Here is a 22,213-nt window from a genome sequence, read left to right as displayed (position 1 = left end):
CATGAAGAAGCTGACTGCAGAACAAGTAGCAAGGTAAAAGAAGTGGATGGAGACAAGGGCGGAACATATTTAATAAAAACTTAAATAAAACAACAGGAAACCACCGCAGGCTTAGGAGAGGGGACTTGGGAAGAGAGGCCAATATGCTGGATGAGAAAGCCCTTCAGAGCCAGCCGTTTCCTGTTCCTACTCTATTCAAGACCCATGTGTGGATGTCCACAAAGGGCATTCACTGCATGTAGGGAGCAGATAAGCAAAAAACACCACCCAACCTGGGCTACCATCTAAAGGAAAACCATCCCAAAACCTCAGTGCACATTCACAACACTACTGATTTCATCAGCTTTGCAAGACAGCCTTTATAGCATCTGCCAGCATTTTCACAAAGCTAGCTATTTAATGGATACAAATGTCTTCCCTATCCATCAATTTTTTTTTCAGGAATGTTGTGGACCAATTACTTGTCCTTTTCAGAAAAGTGTCCAAGTGATTATCTCTGAATCTGCTATACAAGGGACTAAGTTACATTTTCAATTTCATTGAACCATAATTGCGTATTATCTGGTCCTGTGGGAATACTGAATACTTTCTCTCCCCAAAGAGGTCCGCCTGGCACCGTCGTTACTGGTTTTTCGGCACCAGGTAAAGACCTTTTTATTTAAACATCATTTCAATTGTTAAAACATATGATCTGGCCGGGGCAACTTCTTCTTCCTTCTCTTTCTCCTCCTATATTTTTATTTTATACTGATAATTTTAATTTTGTATTTGTAAATCAATGTATTTTTTTGTATTTTTATATTTAATGGTAATTTATTATGTACTATTGTATTTCAATGTATTTTATCATGTTGTAAGCCGCCCCGAGGTTTCGGCAAGGGGCGGCATAGAAATGTTATAATAATAATAATAATAATAATAATAATAATAATAATAATACTGAAGATTTCAATAGTGAAAACTTAATAAGAAAAAAGCTCACTGAGTTATAGAATCTCTGTGCAGTCATATAATACATTGACCCAGAGTTTAATTTCAGAAGTTGGAGATCTTGAGCAAACTCAGAATAATGAATTACTGCTGGATTGATTTATGATGCTATTTCCTTAATTCTCTGAAGTGTATATGCTTTGATGGTAATTGAATTCTTTACTAATACTTGGACCATGAAGTAACTTGCACATTTGCTGTGACCATGTTTCTTGGGCTGTTTCATCAGTCCAAGTTGGCATCTTATCTACTATGAGTTCAAGTTTAATGTTACATAAATATGGTGGATGCACGTTAAGGAAGTTCAGTGAACAAAGCTAGTAATCACCAAGATTCAAGTTTAACCCATTGCTTAACCAATGTCCCCTCCAATTATATGCAAAGAAATAGGTAAAGACATGCAAGAGAAGCACTTGCTTCTCCTTGAGAATTACTATGTCTTCAAGCACTTTTTTTTACCAGCAATGCTCAGTTCTTGTATCTAACCTCAATATGCTGTGTTTATACTCTTTAATTAGATAGGACGTGCCTTGGTTAAAAGTACTAATTAGGTAAGAATAATAAACAATGAAGTATAGTTTAAAGTTTTTTACCTGATTGGAAAAAAACTTGGGCAATGGCAGTACGGCACAGTGGACATGGAGTGCTGATTGGATTATCTTTGGCAAGTGTGCGTAGGCAAGGCTCACAAAAGATGTGATGGCAGGGATGGCACATGTAAGGGTTGAAGTAGACGTCCAGGCAGACTGCACAGAGGTGGCTTTCCTTATCTAGGCTGCATTCATGTTCCTCTTCTGTTTTCATACTCTGCAAGAGGAAAAACAAATGAAGCTGCACTAAAATTATTTTAATTAGTCAAATAAGAGATAAAACATATCAAATAATTTTGGCAAAGAGAATAAAATAGTATACATCAATAGAGCCTATGGCTAATGGGGCAGCAGATAAAATGAATGAATGAATGAATGAACAATGTTTAAAATATAATTCTTTCTACAAGTTAATTCTAAAGTGAAAATAGCATTTTTGAAGTTATGTAAAGAATTCTAGATGGGGCTAGGACAAAAGGAGAAACATTTCACTCCAACAGCTGAAAAAATAGCATGAATTACCTAACTTTCTGGTTAGGGCCAGGTTTTATTATCCCTTGGGTGAGCACACTATATGGACCATATTATGGTAATCATTTAAAAAAGTGATTAGAGGTTTACATTACAGGTGTGCTTAGATTTCTTGTTATCAAATTAGTTATCCAGTGAGGACCTCTGCTTTACAGATGTTCTTCAGCCTTCTGCATGGTCTCCCATTGTGGTGATCTGTGTAAGCCTTCCCTGTCATAAATGTTTCTTCCTTTTTTTTGGCCATGGAATGACTGATTTGCCACAGTTCAGTGCAAGCTTTGAGAAGCTTTAGTTTGCTAAATATGGACATGGACCATGTACTGCCTGTAGTTTATGTGACATACTATAATTTTATTTCAGTCTCTCAGAGATGTCCACAAAGATGGAGAAAGGTGATGGTTATTATACACCTCCTCCACATCTCTCTTTTAAAAACCACAATATTAGTGGCTTTTACTTAAGCGCTGCCCTGTGTGAAGGCAGAAAGCAAGCTGCCAGAAAGCTTAAAGCATGAATGAGTCATTAAATGGTAGGAACATTTCAGCACATCAGGAAGTATGCAAAACAATGTATTATGGCAATGAGGAAAACTTAGGATCAGTCATGTGAGGGCAGAAATCAGGAACAAAACTGGTGCAAATCCAAAGAAAAATAAAATAAAATAAAATTCAATATCTAGCTGTCTGAACCAAGCACATCTTCATAGCTATGGCTAACTTTAACAATTCCTCATCATTAGTTATCTCCGGTTTTCAAATTATGCCATACCTTACAGAAAAGCCTTTGTATAGTGCAGATCATAACTTTATTTAAAAATTCTTCAGAGTTTGACTTTGAGTTATATTTGGGCTCTATCCTTAAAGGTAGGCTAAAAATAATTTTAACTAAAATAAATAAACATAAACACATGACTAAGTTTTGCAAATATAATTAAGGAAATTAATTTCAGCCTTCATTCACATATATATGTGCATGTGGTCATCAGCCAATTTCAACCCTGCCTCAGTCCAGAAAAGAACCCCATTGCTTGCATCTGTGTTATGGAACTTAAGAGGAGTTAGTGGAAACTGACAACTTCCTGTAATTACCACCCAGGAAGGTGTCTTGCTGAGGAAGTCTATTGGTCCAGATAACTTAACAATCTCTGGCCCCTATCTTTTAATTCTCCAGGACTAAATAACCTCCAGGACTCCATGGAAAAAGATTGGTCTGAACAGAAGACCAGATGAGAACATGCAGCGCCTATTTTGCAGAGAACCATTTCCCTTCCTGAGCTGTATTTTGGGAGGATGGAGGAAAAACAACACACACACACACACACACACACACACACTTTGGTTTAGGGATCTGCTGATACTTGAAGAAGAGACAGGACAGCAGGGTTAGTATAAAGTTCCTCAGTTGTGCCAAGCCATTGCTGATATAACACCTCATGTAGCTTCAGTTCCCTATCAACTATAGCTGGACAGCTCCTATGGAAATCTTGTTCCCTGATCACTGGACAGCTCCCTAGCTTTGTTTATAAGCAGAGACTCTAAGCCAAATGCAGTGTTACGGAAATGGAGCAATTTGACACATTCTCTCTCTCTCTCTCTCTCTCTCTCTCTCTCTCTCTCTCTCTCTCTCTGTGTGTGTGTGTGTGTGTGTGTGTGTGCGCGCGCGAGAGAGAGAGAGAGAGAGAGAGAGAGAGAGAGAGAGAGAGAGAGAGAGGGGGAATAATGTCTAAAGCCACCTGGTAATCTGTGCAGTTGAGCAATTGGCTTGACTCATCTAATGTGTATATCTAGCACATAGGCACTCAAAAATCAAGAAAACAAAATACAAAGGATAGAATATGGCAGATTTCATCTTTCATTTTTATATGAGTTCTGCATCTTATGGATGCAAAGAATTATTAAATTGGTGTTTACATACATCTCTGACGATAGTCTGGAATAGTCTGAAAGTCTGGAATGGCCAAACACTAATTTTTGGGTGTGTGCACTGTAGAACTCCTTGTCCTAATCAAGGAAATCCATCTCTAGATCATCCTTATTCCTTTCTCTCTTCTTTATTGTTCTTTTTGCTGATGTCTAGTTAAATTATTTTCTGAGAAATCATTTCTTGTTAGTTTTTTATGTCAGATAACCCAAATTTGTCTATTTTTCTGACTGTAAATTTGACATTATAGGTAGTGGCATTTTTTTGCATGCAGCAAACTACAGTAAGTCATGAATTACTATTAAGCTCTAAGAACACAATGACAAGTGTTAATTGCTCCTTACTAAATGCATATGGTTATACCTTTTATATTTTATAAATGAAAAGCACATGCACATCCCTGAACTTAGGTGAAAGAAAATAACACAGCTTCTGATTACAAACTTTGCAACAGTTGTAGCATTTATTCTTATTGATGTGGAATTCAAAAGCTTTGCAGCAAATGACTTCAATAATGTCCACATTTCAAGGCTACCTTTGGTTGACAAAAGGATTGCCAAAAATTAAAAGTTTATTTTAATAATGATTAACCCTCCAATTTATCACCACTTCAACCAAATAGCAACTTCCAACAGTGTGAATGTTATGAGCAGTCAGCATGGTTTCTGTAAGTGCAGAGAAACAAAGTATAAAGTTGTAAACAATTCTAAGTGACTTAGTATGAGATTAATATGGAGCAGAGAATATAAAGCACTGAAGTTCATTATGAGTTAAAGAGGTGTATCTTTTCCCAATAAGTCCTTTGAGAGTTCTGTACTCTCAGGCTGAGATGAATGCTTCATTTTTTTAGGCTTTAGGGAAACTTATATTTAATAAATCACAACCAGCTAAAGAGATCAAAGCTTCCATATTTTCATTTACTTAATAATTTGCTTGTGCTTTCTATGTATGCAGCTTCTCTATAAATACAAAATAGTAAAGAATATCAGAACAAATAAAATAGGTTAAGAAGCTCTTTGGAGTTAAGCATTTCAAGAAACCATGTCCTCCTCTCAGGCTTTTCTACTTAAGCCTGCAAGATAGATTGCTCACGGGAAAACAATTTTTTAAAAATCTTTTTTGGCAAGTTTACTTTTAAAGTGAACACTGTTTACTTATGGCACCTAGAAGGAATGATCCATTGGCAGTGGGAAGATGCATGGATATAATAAGATGGCAGTTTTCATAGCACATCAGTGGAGACACTAATTCTTAAAAGATAATGACTAACAGTACCTATGCACTCAGTAGTAAGCTCAATGAATACAACAGGAATTACTCCCAGATAAGTATGTTTAGGACTGCAGACTCAAAGATTGAGGTGTGATGCAGAAGCTCTCAGTTCCAAGTTTCCCTATGCTGTGTGCTCAGGAGGCTGCCTTTAGCAAGCTCTTATTCTTAGTTCTCAGTTCTCTATATGTAGATTATAAAAACAATGGCCTAACTTAGATGGGCTGTGGTAGAACTTACTGAAATAACGTACATGAAACATTTTGAACTCTCTAATGCAGTAAGTAAATCAGATTACAAGATTTTGCCTCAAAATGTTCCAAATAACATCTGACAGAATTGTAGGTGGATAATGCCTAAAGCATGCAAGAAGGGAAGTGTAACTCTTCCTCCACAAATATGATCCTGATCAAAATCTCCCCCACCATGCTCAACTTTCTCAGAGGAAAAAAGTCTAGTGTCAATTGGAACAAGTATTCTACAGTTAGCAGCAGCTGGTTAGGATTTCCTTGAGATCACAATCCTGATGAGTATCATTTCTCCTTCTCTACTGGTGCCTACTATTCATTTTTTCAAAATCCTGATCTGCCTAAAGTGACATGTTTAGCATCACATGTTGTTTGGCCTTGAATATTTCCTACAAAGTATCTAGTTCCATGTATAACACATGCAAAAACATGAAATAGGGTTGAAAAGACAGATGCTGGAAGGATTAAATGTACCTTTTGAGTCAATGATGAATTTATTTAGTTAAATAACATTAACATTAGTTATCTAATGTGATACTTCAATATAGATTATATTTCAAAACACTTTGCACGGGTCTTAGGATTTTTTTAAAAACAGTATCACTGTCTGCCAGGATCAATGATCCACATAGTTTTCAAATGTCAAAAGTTCATTAAAAATTCCACATTTTAGATTTGCCATTCCCAGGAATCTTCTCAAAAGTTCAAGAGAAAAAATCACGTGAAGATCCATGTCAGGTAGGTCCTGATATGTAAAAGCCAACTGAGCTATCTAACACGTAAGTTTTTACATTTTTCACAAGAACAAAGTTCTCATAATTCCTATAACAGATCACAGAATCCAATTTCAGCACTGTCAATAAGAATTGTTGATCAGATGCTTGCTTTATTTATTGGTTTCTCCTCCTCTGTTTAGGATAATGTGGTGGTAAGAATGTTGGACTGAGGCCCCAAGTGATCTAGGCTCTAGTTCTCATTTGGCCATGAAGCTCACTGGGTGATTTTGGGCCTGTGAGTCACTCTCAGCCTAACCTACTTCATGGGTGGTTGTTGTGAGGATAAAATGGAGCTACGCAAGTCATCTTGGGCTCCTCATAAGAGGGAAAGAGGCAGGATATAAATGCAAAGTCATCATTATCATAGAATCATAGAATAGTAGAGTTGGAAGGGGCCAAGAAGGCCATTGGGTCCAACCCCTGCTGTTGCAGGACACCAATTAACACCAGCCCACTCAGATAACTGTCCAGTATAGAATCACAGGATAGTAGAGTTGGAAAAGGCATCACTGTTGTCATCTTTGTTTCCCTACATGCCCCTATCAATTACATAAATAATAATAATACACATTCAATTATTTTACCTTAAACAAGCATTTAATATGCTTTAACTTTCTTTACCCCTTCATGGATCACTGCCTTGCCATGGTGAAGGGGCCTGTGTAGCACAACAAAGTCATGAGCTATGCCGTGCAGGGGCACCCAAGACAGACAGGCCATAGCAGAGAGCTCTGACAAAAGCTGGTCCACTGGAGAAGGAAATGGCAACCCACTCTAATGGCAGAAAGTGAAGAGGAACTAAAGAGCCTCTTGATGCGGGTGAAAGAGGAGAGTGCAAAAGTTGGCCTGAAACTCAACATTAAGAAAACTAAGATCATGGCATCCGGTCCTATCACTTCCTGGCAGATAGATGGGGAAGAAATGGAGGTAGTGGCAGATTTTATTTTCCTGGGTGCCAAGATCGCCACAGACAGTGACTGCAGCCAAGAAATTAAAAGATGCTTGCTCCTTGGGAGGAAAGCTATGGCAAATCTAGACAGCATACTAAAAAGCAGAGACATCACCCTGCCAACAAAAGTGTGTATAGTCAAGGCTATGGTTTTCCCAGTTGCAATGTATGGCTGTGAAGGCTTGGACCACAAGAAGATCAAACCAGTCAGTCTTAGAGGAGAGCAACCCTGACTGCTCTTTAGAAGGCCAGATACTGAAGATGAAATTCAAATGCTTTGGCCACCTAATGAGAAGAAAGGACTCCCTGGAGAAGAGCCTAATGATGGGAACAATAGATGGCAAAGAAGGAGGGGATGGCAGAGAATGAGGTGGCTGGATGGAGTCACTGAAGCAGTTGGTGTGAGCTTAAGTGGACTCTGGGGGATGGTGGAGGACAGGAAGGCCTGGAGGAATGTTGTCCATGGAGTTGCGATTGGTTGGACGAGACTTTACAACTAGCAACAACAGCAAAACTTTAACCTTTGAAAGGAACAGGAACTAGACTTTCTTGATGTGAATGAATCATGTAATTTACTGGTGTGCAGTAAAATTGCCAAAGCTCCTATTTATCAACTTTGGAATATGAATATCGCTAACTTTGGAATATGAATCTCACTAATGCATCACAAACTGCCATTTTCTCACCAGGTCTAATTCCTGTACAGGTCAGCAAGGACTCCTGGGGCATCTAGTATTCCAGGGTCCTGAGGAATGTCTGGTGCATTAAAAACTACATGTGCCAGGTCTTCTTGAATCCACTTGGCTGCTGTTATGTATGAGCAAGTACAATGCCTCAGGTGCAAAAAGCCTTAGGACGCATAGTTTCCAGGACATCCGACATCACTAGTACTTAGGTGTGATAAAAATCTGCACAACCCATGAGTCCTTTTTGACTTGCATGTGATGAGAAGACCACTTCAGATTTCACATTCTTAGTTCAAAACAACTTATTTCAGAGACAGCATCTAGTTTGTAGAACAGCCAATATAGTTTTAGCTTCCCATGTTCCAGGGAGCAATGAAAACATTTTGATTGATGCTGCTCACTAAGCTTTGAAGTGGAAAATGATGGTGAGGTGGTGCTACGCATGAGCAATCTGTGAGCTCATTGGGAAATTCCCAATGATATAATTGGTAAAATGACAAGGCTTCCAAATCTAGGAACTGGGTTTGCAGGGAAAAAAGATCAGTTTAGTAATGGGGGGGGGGAGCAGGGAGGAGATAATAGTTCATATTAGTTAAGTCCAATTCCAAATTTAGCCAGGAAGTGAACTCATTACTAGGGAGTTATGCTTAAAGATATATTAGAAATCTCTATGGGTAAAGTATTCTGTTATTACACATGCTCAGTCAGTGCAATTGGAAGGAACATACAAACATGCACATTTCCTTTTTTAGGAGAGAAATGGAATTATTATTATATCCACTGACTTGCACAGCAATGGGAAGGGAGGGTTAAGGTTGAAGTAATCCTTTCTCTAATAGCTTCAAGCAAACAATGGGTCCTACAAGTACAAGGGCCATACAGAATATCATTTTGAGATTTTAATTATGCAATTCTTTATTTCCATAAGTTTTTGTTTTGCTTGTTTGCATGCTCAAGCAACACACAGATGCCTTCCTACTTCCTGCTTGTCAAGGTATGTTGCAGGTGTCCAGCATTTATTCCTTTATTTCCTTTGACTGCTTTGGGCCAAAACTTTGCCCACACAGTTCACAATTTGTCTTTACTGTAAGTGGATTTTAGTGTGCATATGTTAGTAAGGCTCACTAAGGAAAAAAAAATAGAAATCATTGTGCTAAATATTCTAAAACTCATTTCTGAAAGCACTGGAAATGCCATGAAGAAATTTTATGCTACAACTTGTACTCTGCTGCAAGTCTCACTGCAAGAAATAGCAATGACACAACCATGGCTATTCGATGACAGGCTTGTTCCAGTATTTAGCAAAATTTGTGAGGACATTTGGTAGCAGCAACATTATTAAGTGCAGAATCACTTCAATGCTCTTTGTTATGCTGCTATACTAATCCCTGAAGATCACTTCATGTACTAATTGGGATGTCATTTATCAGAATATACATTTTAAGTGGCAACCGCATTACTAGTTTCTGGAGAAATGGAAAAGATTGCATTTTTCAGACTAAGAACCATTGGGAATACAGTTCTCAATGAAGCTATTGACAATCACTGTGGGAAGGACCTTTTTTCTATTAAAGGAAGCAAATTAACACAATAAATTCAAGAATGGACCATGTAAATAGACTTTCCCAGATGATTAGACACATATGCATGCTGAACAAATCCCAAATGGTTGGTGAGGAAGAATCAGAGATGATAGGTGCTTTGCAGCCAGATATTAGTCTACTTACTGTTTGGTGGAGGGTATTATTAGGCAATGTATTACAGGGAGACCAAAGCAACAAAGTAACACAGAAACAATTCTAAAGTGCAAACAGGAAAGACACTGGGGGGAATGAAGAGCCAAACATCTCAATGTTCCCTCTTGCTCTAAGGGGGAGAAAAAGAATTGGGATGTGCTTCCTTTCTAGAATTCCTAAAGTTCTCTGAACGTAGGGTTGCAAGGAATGTAGTCTTTAAGAACTTTAAGAAGCTGGAAAAAGCAATAACTTCTCTTGTCATTTATTACTTGCTGAAGTTCCGTTCATTTGGCTTAGGAAGAAAATACAGCTATATTTCCCTTTCTAAAATTCTTAACATTTCCTGACCCTTTTTATTGAATTGTAATACTTATGAACACTGCATATACAGAAAATAAGGTCACTAGTTGTTTCTCAATTAGTCTGTTATTTAACTTTATCCGTACAATTATTTTTAAGCTTAGTATGCAAAAATCTACTTTAGGTTTGCATATACTAGGTTCTAAGTTCAGTAGTTGGCCTCGCCACCTAAAAGATCTCAGATAACAGGAGCAAAATGTTACCATGTTTGAAGCACTTGAGGAACATTTTGTTCAAGACCAGCTATTGGTGAGCTGAAAGTTTTGTGCTAGATCAGGGGAGTGCCACTTTTTGTATCTTAAGGGCTACATGAGGGCTTTGACACGGAACCCAGGGGCTGCACAATGAATTACATCTCCACATTGTAAATTAAAGTGGCCCATCCCTTCCCTTCCCTCCCTTTTTTTCTCACTCAGAAACCCTCTCATGTGACCCCCCCGACCACACTGAGCCTCTTTTACTTTAGCCGATGAACGCTTCTCAGCACTCTCCATCTGCTCCTGCTAATGAGCACAAAGGACTGGATGGGGCATGCTGGGGTGAACTCCCACGAGGCTGCTGTCCTGTCCCTTTTGCGTGGAATGGGCCAGCAGCCTTGGGAGTGGTTGCTGCAGTCATGCCCATGCCGTCATTGCCATTTGGACTACGGGAGGAATGAGGGGGCTCCAAGCAGCAAGAGGGCCACAGAAGAAGGCCTGCGGGGCTCCATATGGCCTGTGAATTGTGTGTTGGACGACCCCGTGCTAGATCCTCATTATAAAGTGCATAATTCAACACAGAGATGAAATCCATTGCAAGCTATGAGACCTAAGTATGGTATGCATAACCTTACATAATCTCTGGAACAAGTTTTTTCTGAAGTATATACTGAATTATTTCAGAGCCAGTTTGTAATAAAGGATATACTTGATTGATTTCAAGTATCATAATTTTCTTACTTAGGCCTGGCAGCTAACTGGTAATCATGAGTTGGCAATTATATATTTATTAGCAAATAATAGTGTTTGGGCAGTATATGCCGGAAGATTAGAAATAAAAGGAATAAAAGTACTAGATACTGTAGCAAAGTAACTGTCATCTCTAGGTCAAAAACAGAAGCCAGTTTCTGCTAATGAAAAAGTATTTGCACAAGTTAAAAATTGGAAAAGAGAGTAGCAATTCACTTTGATCACATAAAACAGCCTGCCACTGTAACTGTACAATCATCTGTTTATAATATAAAGTATGACCATTCCATCCTCCACTAGAATGACCAAGAAAGAGAACACAAGCAAAATCATGGATGTAAGGACTCGCTTGTGTCTTCACTGTTTCCCCACTGAGCTATGTAACACACATTGTAATATAGGGCATTTGGGAAGGGAGAAAAAAATCTGGTTCTCATTCCAGACATCAAAGAAAAAGGGGAAATTCAACTCCAAAGGGCATACTTTTTCTTTTTTCCATATAGGTAAATAGTAGTTGATCATTCCTATAGAGAAATAAAATTTCTATGGGGCACTTGGAGACAGGATTGCGGTAAGGACAAACTCAGTATTCTACACTACTCTGGCAGCTACCTATTACTAAGATTATCAGTGGCCCTTTCCCATGTGCCACCCATATCAGAAGGGTGTCCTATGATGCTGTTCTGATTCTTTGATGCTCTCTGCAGGGCTGTTTATCTGATAGTCAGTTTAACATGTCTCATGCACTTTATCTTAGTGACTAAGATATTTCTGATTGCTAGTTTTTACTCTTAGTGCTCTTTCTTGTTTTTTATGGAATAATTTTAATACTGTTCATTATTCATTCAAATATGCCTCTGTGTGGATTCCTCCTACCCTGCAGAATCTAGGAAGAGAGAAGAAAACTGAGGACTATTGCCTCATTTCCCACTCATGCTGAATGAAACTTCTGGGTCAAAAAGAGGAGTGTTCCTTGTATCTCCCTTATAGACTAGGGTTTTCTATTGTATTGTATTGTTTTGTTTTGTTTTTTGAGAATAGGAAAATAGGAGACAGAAGCAAATTTGCAAAGTAGAACTGGCCATGCCCTTTTCCTTTCAGTGCTCAAATGATGTATTTGTGAACAGGGATTAGGTGATTTAACAAGAATTCTCTGTCCTTCCCTCTCTGCTAATTTAACTAATGTAAGCTTCACATTTATTCCACATTTTCTCTTGGGAACACTTCTGGATATGTATGAATATGCATTTATTATTTTGCCCGAGAAAATATTTATAACAAATATTTAACACTTAATGTTTTGAAAAGATGGTTGGAAATATGTTGTTTCATATTGACCGCTGCGCATAAACAGTATTTTGTGAACAAAGCACCCAACATTATGTCAGTAGCATAAATAACAATGACTGCAACAATAATTTTGAATTAGTAGATTAAGTTTTCTTTTTTCTTTTTTGTACTAACTACACCTGCTGTTCTAATAAGATAAAAGTCTTTTACTGCACCACAATACAGAATGCCATGAGGAGAGAAAGAGGTGAAGGTTACTTAGGGATGCATTCTGGTGACATTTCATCTTTTGAACAGAGGACTAGATCCAGATTTAGTCAAACTTATAGTAGCACCAATAATATCAATAAGACCTAAATAGTTGTGACTTCCCTTCCTGTTCCCACTTTGTCCTGTTTAACCCTGTTTCAAGCAATAATGCTAATTATACACCTTTGCTCCAATAGTTATTCTTCCTTACATACTTTTCCATGATCACTTTATCAATTCATTTATCTCCATTTTGTTTCCATCAGTTTCACCTACCTACTCTTCAGTTTTTATAGCACTCCCTTTCCATTAACTGCATTAATTTCTCCCTACATTTGCCATTTGCATCCATACCATCAACATTTAATCCATTTCCACTTCCAATTCCTTAGCCACTTTTCCAGGCTTTCTACAATTTATGCATTTATTATATTTATATTCTTCCATTGTTTCTTTCAAGCGACACACGGTATATTACATATTTTTCTTCCTCCTTTCAATCTTATCCTTTCCATAATTGTTTCCTTTCTCTTACTCCTTACAAAGGAATGTTAATCTGACTTCTGCTGAGGCCTTCAACCCTTCTCTCTTTCACCACCTCTCATGAAGCTAACTGGATGACTCTAGGCCAGTCATGGCTCGCAGCCTAATTGCCTCACAGTGTTGTTGTGAGGATAAAATGGAGATAAGGATCCTTGCAAGAGGGAAAAAAAGACAGATATTCCTGAAAGAGTGGAAATTCAGAAGAAGTAAGGATGAAGAAAGAAATGAAGGAATACATATTATGTAGTTATTTTTATTCTTTATGACTATTTTATATTTGTATTGTTTTGTTGTAGTTTAAATAAATTTAATTTTTTTAAAAGATAGAATATAAATGTAATATAATAATGGGTACTTTGAAATCTGAATGTATATGAAATAAGATCATTTATAGTTTGTATATTATGTTACTATGTCAGATAACAAAATCCGTATTCCTTTTCAACTAGTTCTTCATTATAGATTCAACAGCTGAATTCTTTCAAAATCTAGGAAGAAGCTACTATAAAAATCCAAAATAATATTTTCAGGTCTTTGATAAAGCCATAGCTCCTACAAACCTCCACAGCCAAGATATTGTAACTTTCTCTAAATGTATATACAGGGAATACTGAAAAGTATTCTGGGAAGCAATTTGTTATTTAAATTTATCATTTTTCTCAGTCTTAGTTGCTGCAAATGCAGATTTCTCTACTCACCTGTAGCTATTATGAACAGGTCACAAAGTTCTCTAGTAAAATATGTAATAACTATGTGTATTACTTTTTAAATATTTTGACTGAGTGGCTATTAATAATAAAATCTCAGAATGATTCATATAACTATTGTTGTGAGCCGCCCTGAGGCTTTGTTGCGATGGGGGTGGCATAAAAATGTTTTAAATAAATAAATGTGGTAATGCAACCACAAACTGATGTGAGTCTTTTGCATCTTGTGATTGCCCTGATATAGGCGGTTTACCATCTCCTTTAAGAACTTTGACATGTGAGCTGAGAAGGTATGATCAAGAAGTGATGAGACATGATCTCATTTAGCCAAGATTACAGACCCACATCGCTAGTTGAAGTTATTTATGGGTTATATTTATCGAAGCTCATCAGGGACTCAGCAATTCTATTTTTGTTGCCTCCTCAGGATTTTGGAAAAAACAACAAAAAACAACAGGTTGCTTGGCAGGCCTTATTCTTTGGTTAGGGGGGCTGGATTCAGTTTTGTGGTACCCACATGCTGTAGGACTATCCCAGGATTTTTCAGTAATACTATAAGGGCTCTATTTCTTCTGGAAGTTTATTGAAGAGATAAGTTCAGATTATTCAGTCAAAGTGGGAGGTTTACTGGATGATGTGTATTTTCCACAAATAACAGGGAAAATGAGTCATTTATTGGTACTATATATTTAAAAACACCTGCAAATTCACAAGCATAACGATTAGGATTACTGCAAAAGTATAAAATAGAGCATTAATGAAGTCTTCCACAGTTTGGATAATGATTACTCTGCAAGAAACATTTTAGATGTTTCTATTGTATTTCAATGTATTTTATTGTGTTGTAAGCCGCCCCGAGGCTTCGGCAAGGGGCTGCATAGAAATGTTATAATAATAATAGTAATAATAATAATAACCATTACCATAACATAACCATGTAGTCTGGAATTCTACCACTTATTCTACCACTTCAGCATTCCGCTATCTTGTTATCCTTCATTTCAATGCATGAACAAAGAATCAGTATCACTGCAAGGAAGTATTAATCATTTTAATGGTAAGACAGTGGAATGGACTGTCTCAGTCTGACTGTAGGTAAGGTGAACAGTTAATTTTGTGGCTGAGCAAGGGGTTGGATTGGACCTCCAAGCTCCCTCCAAATTGCAAAATTCTGTGAATGCTTCTTTGTGGGTAAAATGCTAATTATCTCAAGTGGAGAATTTGAGGTGCACTCTCATGAAAGATGTGCTTTCTGTGTAACTGTTCTTTTGCAAGCAAGCAGTTTTAGTTTGAAATTACTTTGTCTTTAGTCGATATTCATTTATGCAGATAGTATATAAAATATTCATTCCTGCTTTTGTAACTTAAAATGAAGATTGCAGCTCTACAACAGAATGTGCATAGTCTTTCAGGAGATCAATTGAGAATGCATATCTGCCAAATAAAGCTAAATAAATAATTTATCAGATGACTTCAAATCCCCACAATCAATACAACAGCTTTTAACCCAGCTGGAGGTGGGGCAATGAATCTAAATCCAAAAATGGTAAGATTTCAAAATGTGCAGCTGATTCCTGTTTTCCCATAAAAACACAAAAGAAGCGGTACAAATCTTCTAAAGATCTCTCCTTTGGAAAGGTAAACAAATCATTTGTGCTGATATCAAACATAAGTATAAAATGAGAAAGTTTTGTAATCTTGACTAACTTCTGGTATGTTGTGTCTGTCCTGGCATTAATGCTTTGCATGTTAACCTAAAAACATGTAAGTAAAAATAATTAGCTTAGTTTAATTCATGTTCTTAGTCAGAAATAGGTTAAACTGTCAAGACAGGCATGTCTTTATGGGCATGTGCACGTTAGCAAAGTAAAAGATGCTCCATTATTTTTTACACAGCCAGATCATAAAATGATAAACGTAGTTTCCTGTATTGTGAATGATCTCCAGTAAGCTTAGATGTCCTCCACTCCACTGTAGGTGGGAGAAGTTTGGAAGGTTTTACTTCTACTTTGGCTGAACCCCTTTGGAACTGGTCCCTCTAGTATCCATGGATTCCTTTTCTTCTCAGCTTGGTCCTGCAAAGTTATCCAAGTCACGAGAAAGACTGAGAATGTTCATGGGTCCTGGCTGCACTACTGGCAACCTTCCCGATTAGGTGCAGCCACTCAAAGAGTGTCTCAAAGAGTGGCTGCTGGATGTGGAAGAGGGATGCTGCTAGCAGTTGTGCCAGGCGCCATTCCTGGTGACCTCAGCAACCAACCTTCCCGAGCCAGTGCAGCTCACATCTGCAGAGGCTCGCATGACAGAGGACTCGATTCCTGAAGGCATCCTGTGAATGCTGGGAGCACTCATCAGGAACTTGAACTCAAGACTGTTAGAAAGGATTCCTGTCCCCAAAATGATTCCTTGTATATCCCTACTCAGCATCCCCCTCCCCATCTCCTGCTTTCCTACTGGACAAGGCAGGGACATGAGGTGAGCAATTATGATTGACTTGTCCATTCTCATCGTCTGGTGGAGCTGGTGCTCCATTAAGCACTGGCTGTGTTGTGCAAAGGGAGACATGAACTGCCTGGCACTGCATCTCCTGTTGCCTGCTCTGTGTGTCTCTTGCTTCCCAAGTACCTCTCAGCTGCTGCTACAGAAGGGACTTCTTGCTATCACTACTAAGAACACCCCCTCACTTGGCAAAGAGCTGGCCAAATGGAGGGGAGAGTTTTTCCCCACTATTCAAATGAGCAGGGCTATAGCCAGGCACTGGCTGCCTTGCTCTGGGCTTGAAGTGGTTTGTGTACTCCCACTCCAAGTTCTCTGCCCTGTTCAATGCCAGCAGAAGTACAGGGTGAGGAAACAGATAACAACTACTGAAAATGCCCATTTTTGGTAGCTTTTGGTAGCTTTCACCCCCCTGGGATACTGGTGGGAAGATTCAGAGGAGAAAAGAGGGTAGTTGAGGACCACAGCTATAAAGCTGGCTTGTTTAAATCAGCTAGTTAAGATTAACAACACTTGTGGCTGCATAAGAGGATGATGAAGGTAAAGGAGCCTGAGGGTTGTTTTAGCTTGCTCCTGTTTGTTTACATTGCATTATTCCCTGGTTTGCCACAACATGCAAATATAGCCATAATGTTTCAGGGGAGAGAATTAATATCCTACCTTTTTTGGAGAGAAACAAAGGAGAATTCTAAGAATTGCTCATGTAATGGAAAGTGATAATCCTTAGTATATGAATAAGATTATTTCCTATGAAAAAATCTTATTGAATGCTGTCTTTATCCATATAAACCATACACTACAATTCTCCTAAGTTGAGATGGTCACTGCAGTGAACCATGTAAAAGTATAATCTAAACATAATGGGATAAGTAATTATACTCCAGTATATGATCTACAAAATGCACTTTCCAGTTTGAAACCTTAAACTATTTTCAGGTATTCCAAACCGGTTCTATATAAAATATCTTGAAAAAAGCAGCCTGTGTGATCCATGCTGTATGAAAATCAGCCACAAGATATAATTAACATTATAGAATGCTGAAAACTTTCCTATTTATATCAAAGTTAGCATTTTCCTTTATGAAAGGCCCTGCTTTGTTTTCTAAAAATTAGTGTCTTTTCACTAGTATAAATTTCTGTCCTAAAAAAATCTGGACAGGCAAAATGTAGTCTGGGATCTACTGCTAGGTCTCTGGGAAATTTATAGGGCATTGACAAAAATTTATGACTCTCAGCTGTTTAACAATATTAGCAAGAAAATGACACCCTGCTTTAAACTGCTAAAATGAAGAAAGCTTGAAATAATCAGAAGTGGATTTCTGGATGGAAGGTTTGTGAATATTGGTATTCGATATTGGAAATCAAAACCAATTTCTTGGCTTAGAATTTGTGCAAACCAGTAAATGAATAATTCAATATAACACACACAATCAAGTGGATTTGTTATTTCACAACTCAACTTACCATACATAGTCTTCAAGTACTTGTAGAGGACTTTCTCTTGCACAGTTAACATTTATTTTGTGCTAGTGTTAATCATCCCTTTACCCATCACCTGTTGTTCTTTAGACATGGTCTATTATACATCTTAATCCTCTCTTAGCTTCTTGAAAATGGTTTTTGAATTATGTTAATATCCAGCTAAATTTCCAGTGATTCCATAGTTTCTGTTCAGAGATATGATTATAAATGTATTAATATGTCACCGGTTTTATGCTGAAGGAAGCAGCTGGTTTTCCTTAATTTTACATAATTAAAGCCAACTTTAACAAAGTGGTAACACTGTGTCAGGACTGTGCCTCTACAGACAGGGACTCATGTAAGTTGGGTGCTCCTCATTTTAGCAGCAGCAGCAGCAGCAGCAATGGTGGCTGTGGCAGCGGCAGCTCTTTCCTCACAGAGTACTAAGTACCATGTAGAAGCATTCTGTTCTAACCTTGTTATTTATTTGAAGTCATGATACTTTTTGTGCGAAGAGCATTCTAGAAATCAGTTGCAAGTTGTATTTTGCAGTTTGGGTTGTGAACTAACTGGACGGCTATTAACCTGGTAGATTTGGAGGCTTCTGTTCTTCCTGTTGTGTTGCTGTTAGGGAAGCAAAAGCTGTTTTTCCCATGTATACTTTTTTGGCAGCTGGTAAATTGCTCACATCTGGGTCAGGGAGAGATCCAAGGTATAGTTTTGTGCATGCATGTGTGCAGTTTATGTGTGATGGTAACTCAACTTTTCATTCTGTGATATGCTCAGACAGTATCCCTTGAGCTGACCCATGCCTCTGCAAGTGACTGATTACTGCTTCACTCAGATCTTTGCTACACCATGTGCAGAAGTGTGGATGGTGATGAGGTGGAGACATGCTGGATTGCTAGGCTTGTTCCACTTCTATAAGCCCAGACATCCACTGCTGCCTAGATCCCACTACTGTCAGTTACTTTGCATGTTGACATACCAGTTAATGTCCTGGGAAGGGTAAGATTTAAAGTGGTGCTATCTGATTGGAGGATAACTGAGCAATTCGTTTAAAAAGAGGTTTAAAAAGAGATGGGGTGATGGAATGTCAACCATACCAAATCTGACTGACTGGAGTGTTCTGTCAAGAAAGTTTGCCCAAAAAAGAGTAATCAGGAGGCATTTTTGCAAGAGGTTCAGGGCCCATTATCAGGTTAAAAGAAAAGCAGCTACAAGAACAGGAAGCTATACTGAGAGAATGTGAGGCAGAAGCTGAAGAAGGTCTGCAAGTGGGGGGAGGGGGGAGGAAAACTCCTGAAGCAACCTTTGGCAGAAACAGTGGAAGCTGGCAGTAGCAGTCTGTAGAGTCAGCAGCTTGCCAGACCAAACCGAAAACTTCAGGAAAAACTGGGTAAACAGCCTTGAGGATTACAAGTACAATTCAAACCTAATCAGGAAAAAATAAAAAAGAAAGAAACTGCCTTGAACTGTGAGTTAACCAGAGAATAGGCTTAAGGTTGGTTAGGGGTAGGAGCTAGGGCTTTTAACACCTGCTTCATGGTAAATATAACTGTACAGAAAGCTTGTTTTAAAATGAGTTCCTATATTAATCAATATATTAATATATATTAATTAATATATACTCAAATACTTTGGCCAGCTAATGAGAAGGAAGGACTCCCTGGAGAAGAGCCTAATGCTAGGAACAATAGATGGCAAAAGAAGAAGGGGGCAGCAGAGGATGAGGTGGCTTGATGGAGTCACTGAAGTAGTTAGCGTGAGCTTGAGTGGACTCCGGGGGATGGTGGAGGACAGGAAGGCCTGGAGGAGTGTTGTCCATGGGGACATGATGGGTCGGACATGACTTTGTGACTAACAACAACAAGTTATATTAATAAATAATAAAACTTCATGTTTTATTTCTTTTCCACAAAATATTACATATATGTGCACTTGGTATGTTTGATCTGTTTTGTCATATGCCTAACTCACTGCCTTAAGACAAAAAGCGTATCTTGAATAAAAGTGTGTAGTTCAGTGGTGGCATAAGTGAAAGGAGGGATGTGCAGTGGTGTGGGATAATTTTCTGTATTTGGGAAGGTTTGACATTATCCTAATGAAAATGATCCCACCTCAAAAGTGAGTTCTCACTGCTCCAAAGACTTTTACTATCACAATTCTCAACAGCAAAATTGGAAACTTTTTAAAAGCATGCTACAAATGCAGGAGTTAAAATGTGTTCCTGGGGCTATATGTATGCATAGAAGCCATGGCTGCTGGTGCTCTGGTGCAGCTAGTGATCTACCAGCAGTAACTATAAAAAAGGGTGGTCTGTGGGAGGCTTGAATCTGCTTACACCATAATCTCCAGTTCCTATGGAACAGGGCATAAATGTGCAGCAACTGTGGATAAACTTTAAGTACAGCATTCCTGATATTGGTGAAAAAGTAGTGAAAATATTTTCTGGATTTTAAGCAAGGAATGCATTTGTTTGTTCAAGGAAAGCAAAATCAGATAGCTTAATAGAAAAATGAATCTGAAAATACCATGGTAGAAATCTGGACTGCTTTTTTCCCAACCATTTTACTTACAGATACATGAATTCTTGTAACTGCAATTATGTCACCGCTGTAATTATCAGTACAGCAGAACCCACTATCACTGTTTGGTGGGGAAATGTACTAATTGTGCATCCCTTGTCGTTTTAATAAGATACACTGTCATGGGCCACATGGTTCTGTAAGGCACCATTTCAAAGAAAACAAGCACACACATACACAAAGCAGCTTCTGAAAGCTGAAAAATAATCCTGAACAAACAAAATAGCATGCAATGTTAATAAAGGGGCATCATTACCGTTAATGTTAAAAATAATAGCCTTTTAAAAATACAATTTTTTACAACTGAGCAAGTGAGAAACTGCCATATTAATAACCCAGCCCATATTATTTCTCCTGGTAAGTTTGCCTGTCATTTTAGATTCATTTTAATAATCAGTTTTTCACACAGAACTCAATGCAAGTTTTCTCAAACATGGAATATTTTTCTGCAACTGGGAGCATGATTTTTTAAAACATGTATACATGGGCAAATTGCAGGAATCAGGCAATTAAAATAATTTATTGTGGGCTTTGTTGCACATAAAGTACTAATATGAAAACATTTGTATAAACATTTTGAATTTTTTCATTGCTTTAAAATATATCCTTATTAATGACATAGACATGACATTCATGTCATATTAATGTGACATAAAGACATGACATAATGACATTCATTCTATAGAAAGTACAAATAATATAGATAGGTTAGTGTTAGGGTTTATATAAAAGTACTGTATATAGTGCCTTGAAGAACTATTCATCTACCTTTGGCTTTTGCACATTTTTGTGGAATTACAACTTAGAATCAAAATAGATTTAATTGGCATTGTTCCTATTGGCTGTGTGCAGAATACCGCATACTGTGAAACTGCAGAATATAAGTAGACAAAAACAAACTGGAACTTTCTGGTTGCCAATTAAATCATTTGCATTCCTGATTGTAAAACAACAAAACGTGAAAAAGTCAAAGGTGAGCGACTTTTTCTGCAATGTACTGTAACTCTCTAAGTATGTATAGGCTGATAACCTGTGTGACTAAAAGACAGAAGATCTTCTGGTGAGGCAGGGAAGATGTGGTTCAAGAAACACCAAAGTTATGGAATCACTGACTGGGTTTGTATGACATGACAAGCCATGGTGGTGGTGGTGGTGTTTTTATCATGATTTGTTTTTGTTTTTTGTGTTATCTGAAGCCAGTTATGTTATTTCAGCATAATACATTTGGTCTTCAGAAACAACAATAAGAAATATTGGTTTGTTTTATGGTTTCTTTGTGCTACTATTATGTCTTGTGATGTCAGAATCCAGGACTGTGGTTTCTATAGTCTGGGACTGCAGTTACAAGAAAATCCCCTGGAAAACTATCATACCAGAGATTCTCCCAAAGAGTATGCTAGAATTATTCAATTATATAATAACAGCAAGCAGAAGACTGTCCAACTACCAAAGACAGGAAAAATAAGCAAGCTGAATAGACAACAATTGTGAAATTAACTAAATATATAAATAGAAGACCTGCCAGAGAATTTAATGAAAAATGGAAAGCTTATTATGAGCAATTTACCTAGTATAAACAGAATTTACAAACAGAATTTGTAAAAATATTATTAGAGATTTGTAATTCATGCTGAAGTTAAATTATTTGCAATTATTTTGATAAATTAGATCAATCTGTCGTCAAACCTTAACTGAGAACTGATTGATTTAACTGTGGCTAAAGGAGTTAGAAATATTAGCTTTCTCACTAACTGGTTAAATGTTGAAATTATGCCATATTTCTGTAATATCCCTTGGTATCCTCCTTTCTCTCTCTCTCTCCACACACACACACACACACACACACTTTTTATTTGTATGTTTTTTTTCTTTCTTGT

The 22,213-nt window shown here is 37.6% G+C and overlaps 1 protein-coding gene across 2 annotated transcripts in view; it reads right to left on the bottom strand.

The window, feature by feature from the left end:
- The window catches only part of RNF180 (ring finger protein 180), a 71,436-nt gene that overhangs the window by 27,168 nt on the left and 22,055 nt on the right, over positions 1–22,213 (bottom strand). For both annotated transcript variants that reach the window (XM_044446560.1, XM_044446559.1), the window contains one exon: positions 1,584–1,797. In XM_044446560.1, the coding sequence (XP_044302495.1) occupies positions 1,584–1,797 (214 nt within the window). The remainder of the gene's footprint in view (positions 1–1,583; positions 1,798–22,213) is intronic.

Source organism: Varanus komodoensis, unplaced genomic scaffold (genome assembly GCF_004798865.1).
Source record: "Varanus komodoensis strain SLA01 unplaced genomic scaffold, ASM479886v1 scaffold5, whole genome shotgun sequence".
In the NCBI taxonomy this organism is placed as follows: domain Eukaryota; kingdom Metazoa; phylum Chordata; class Lepidosauria; order Squamata; family Varanidae; genus Varanus; species Varanus komodoensis.
Note: the sequence above shows the minus strand (reverse complement) of the source record. Positions and strands in the feature narration are given on the sequence as shown.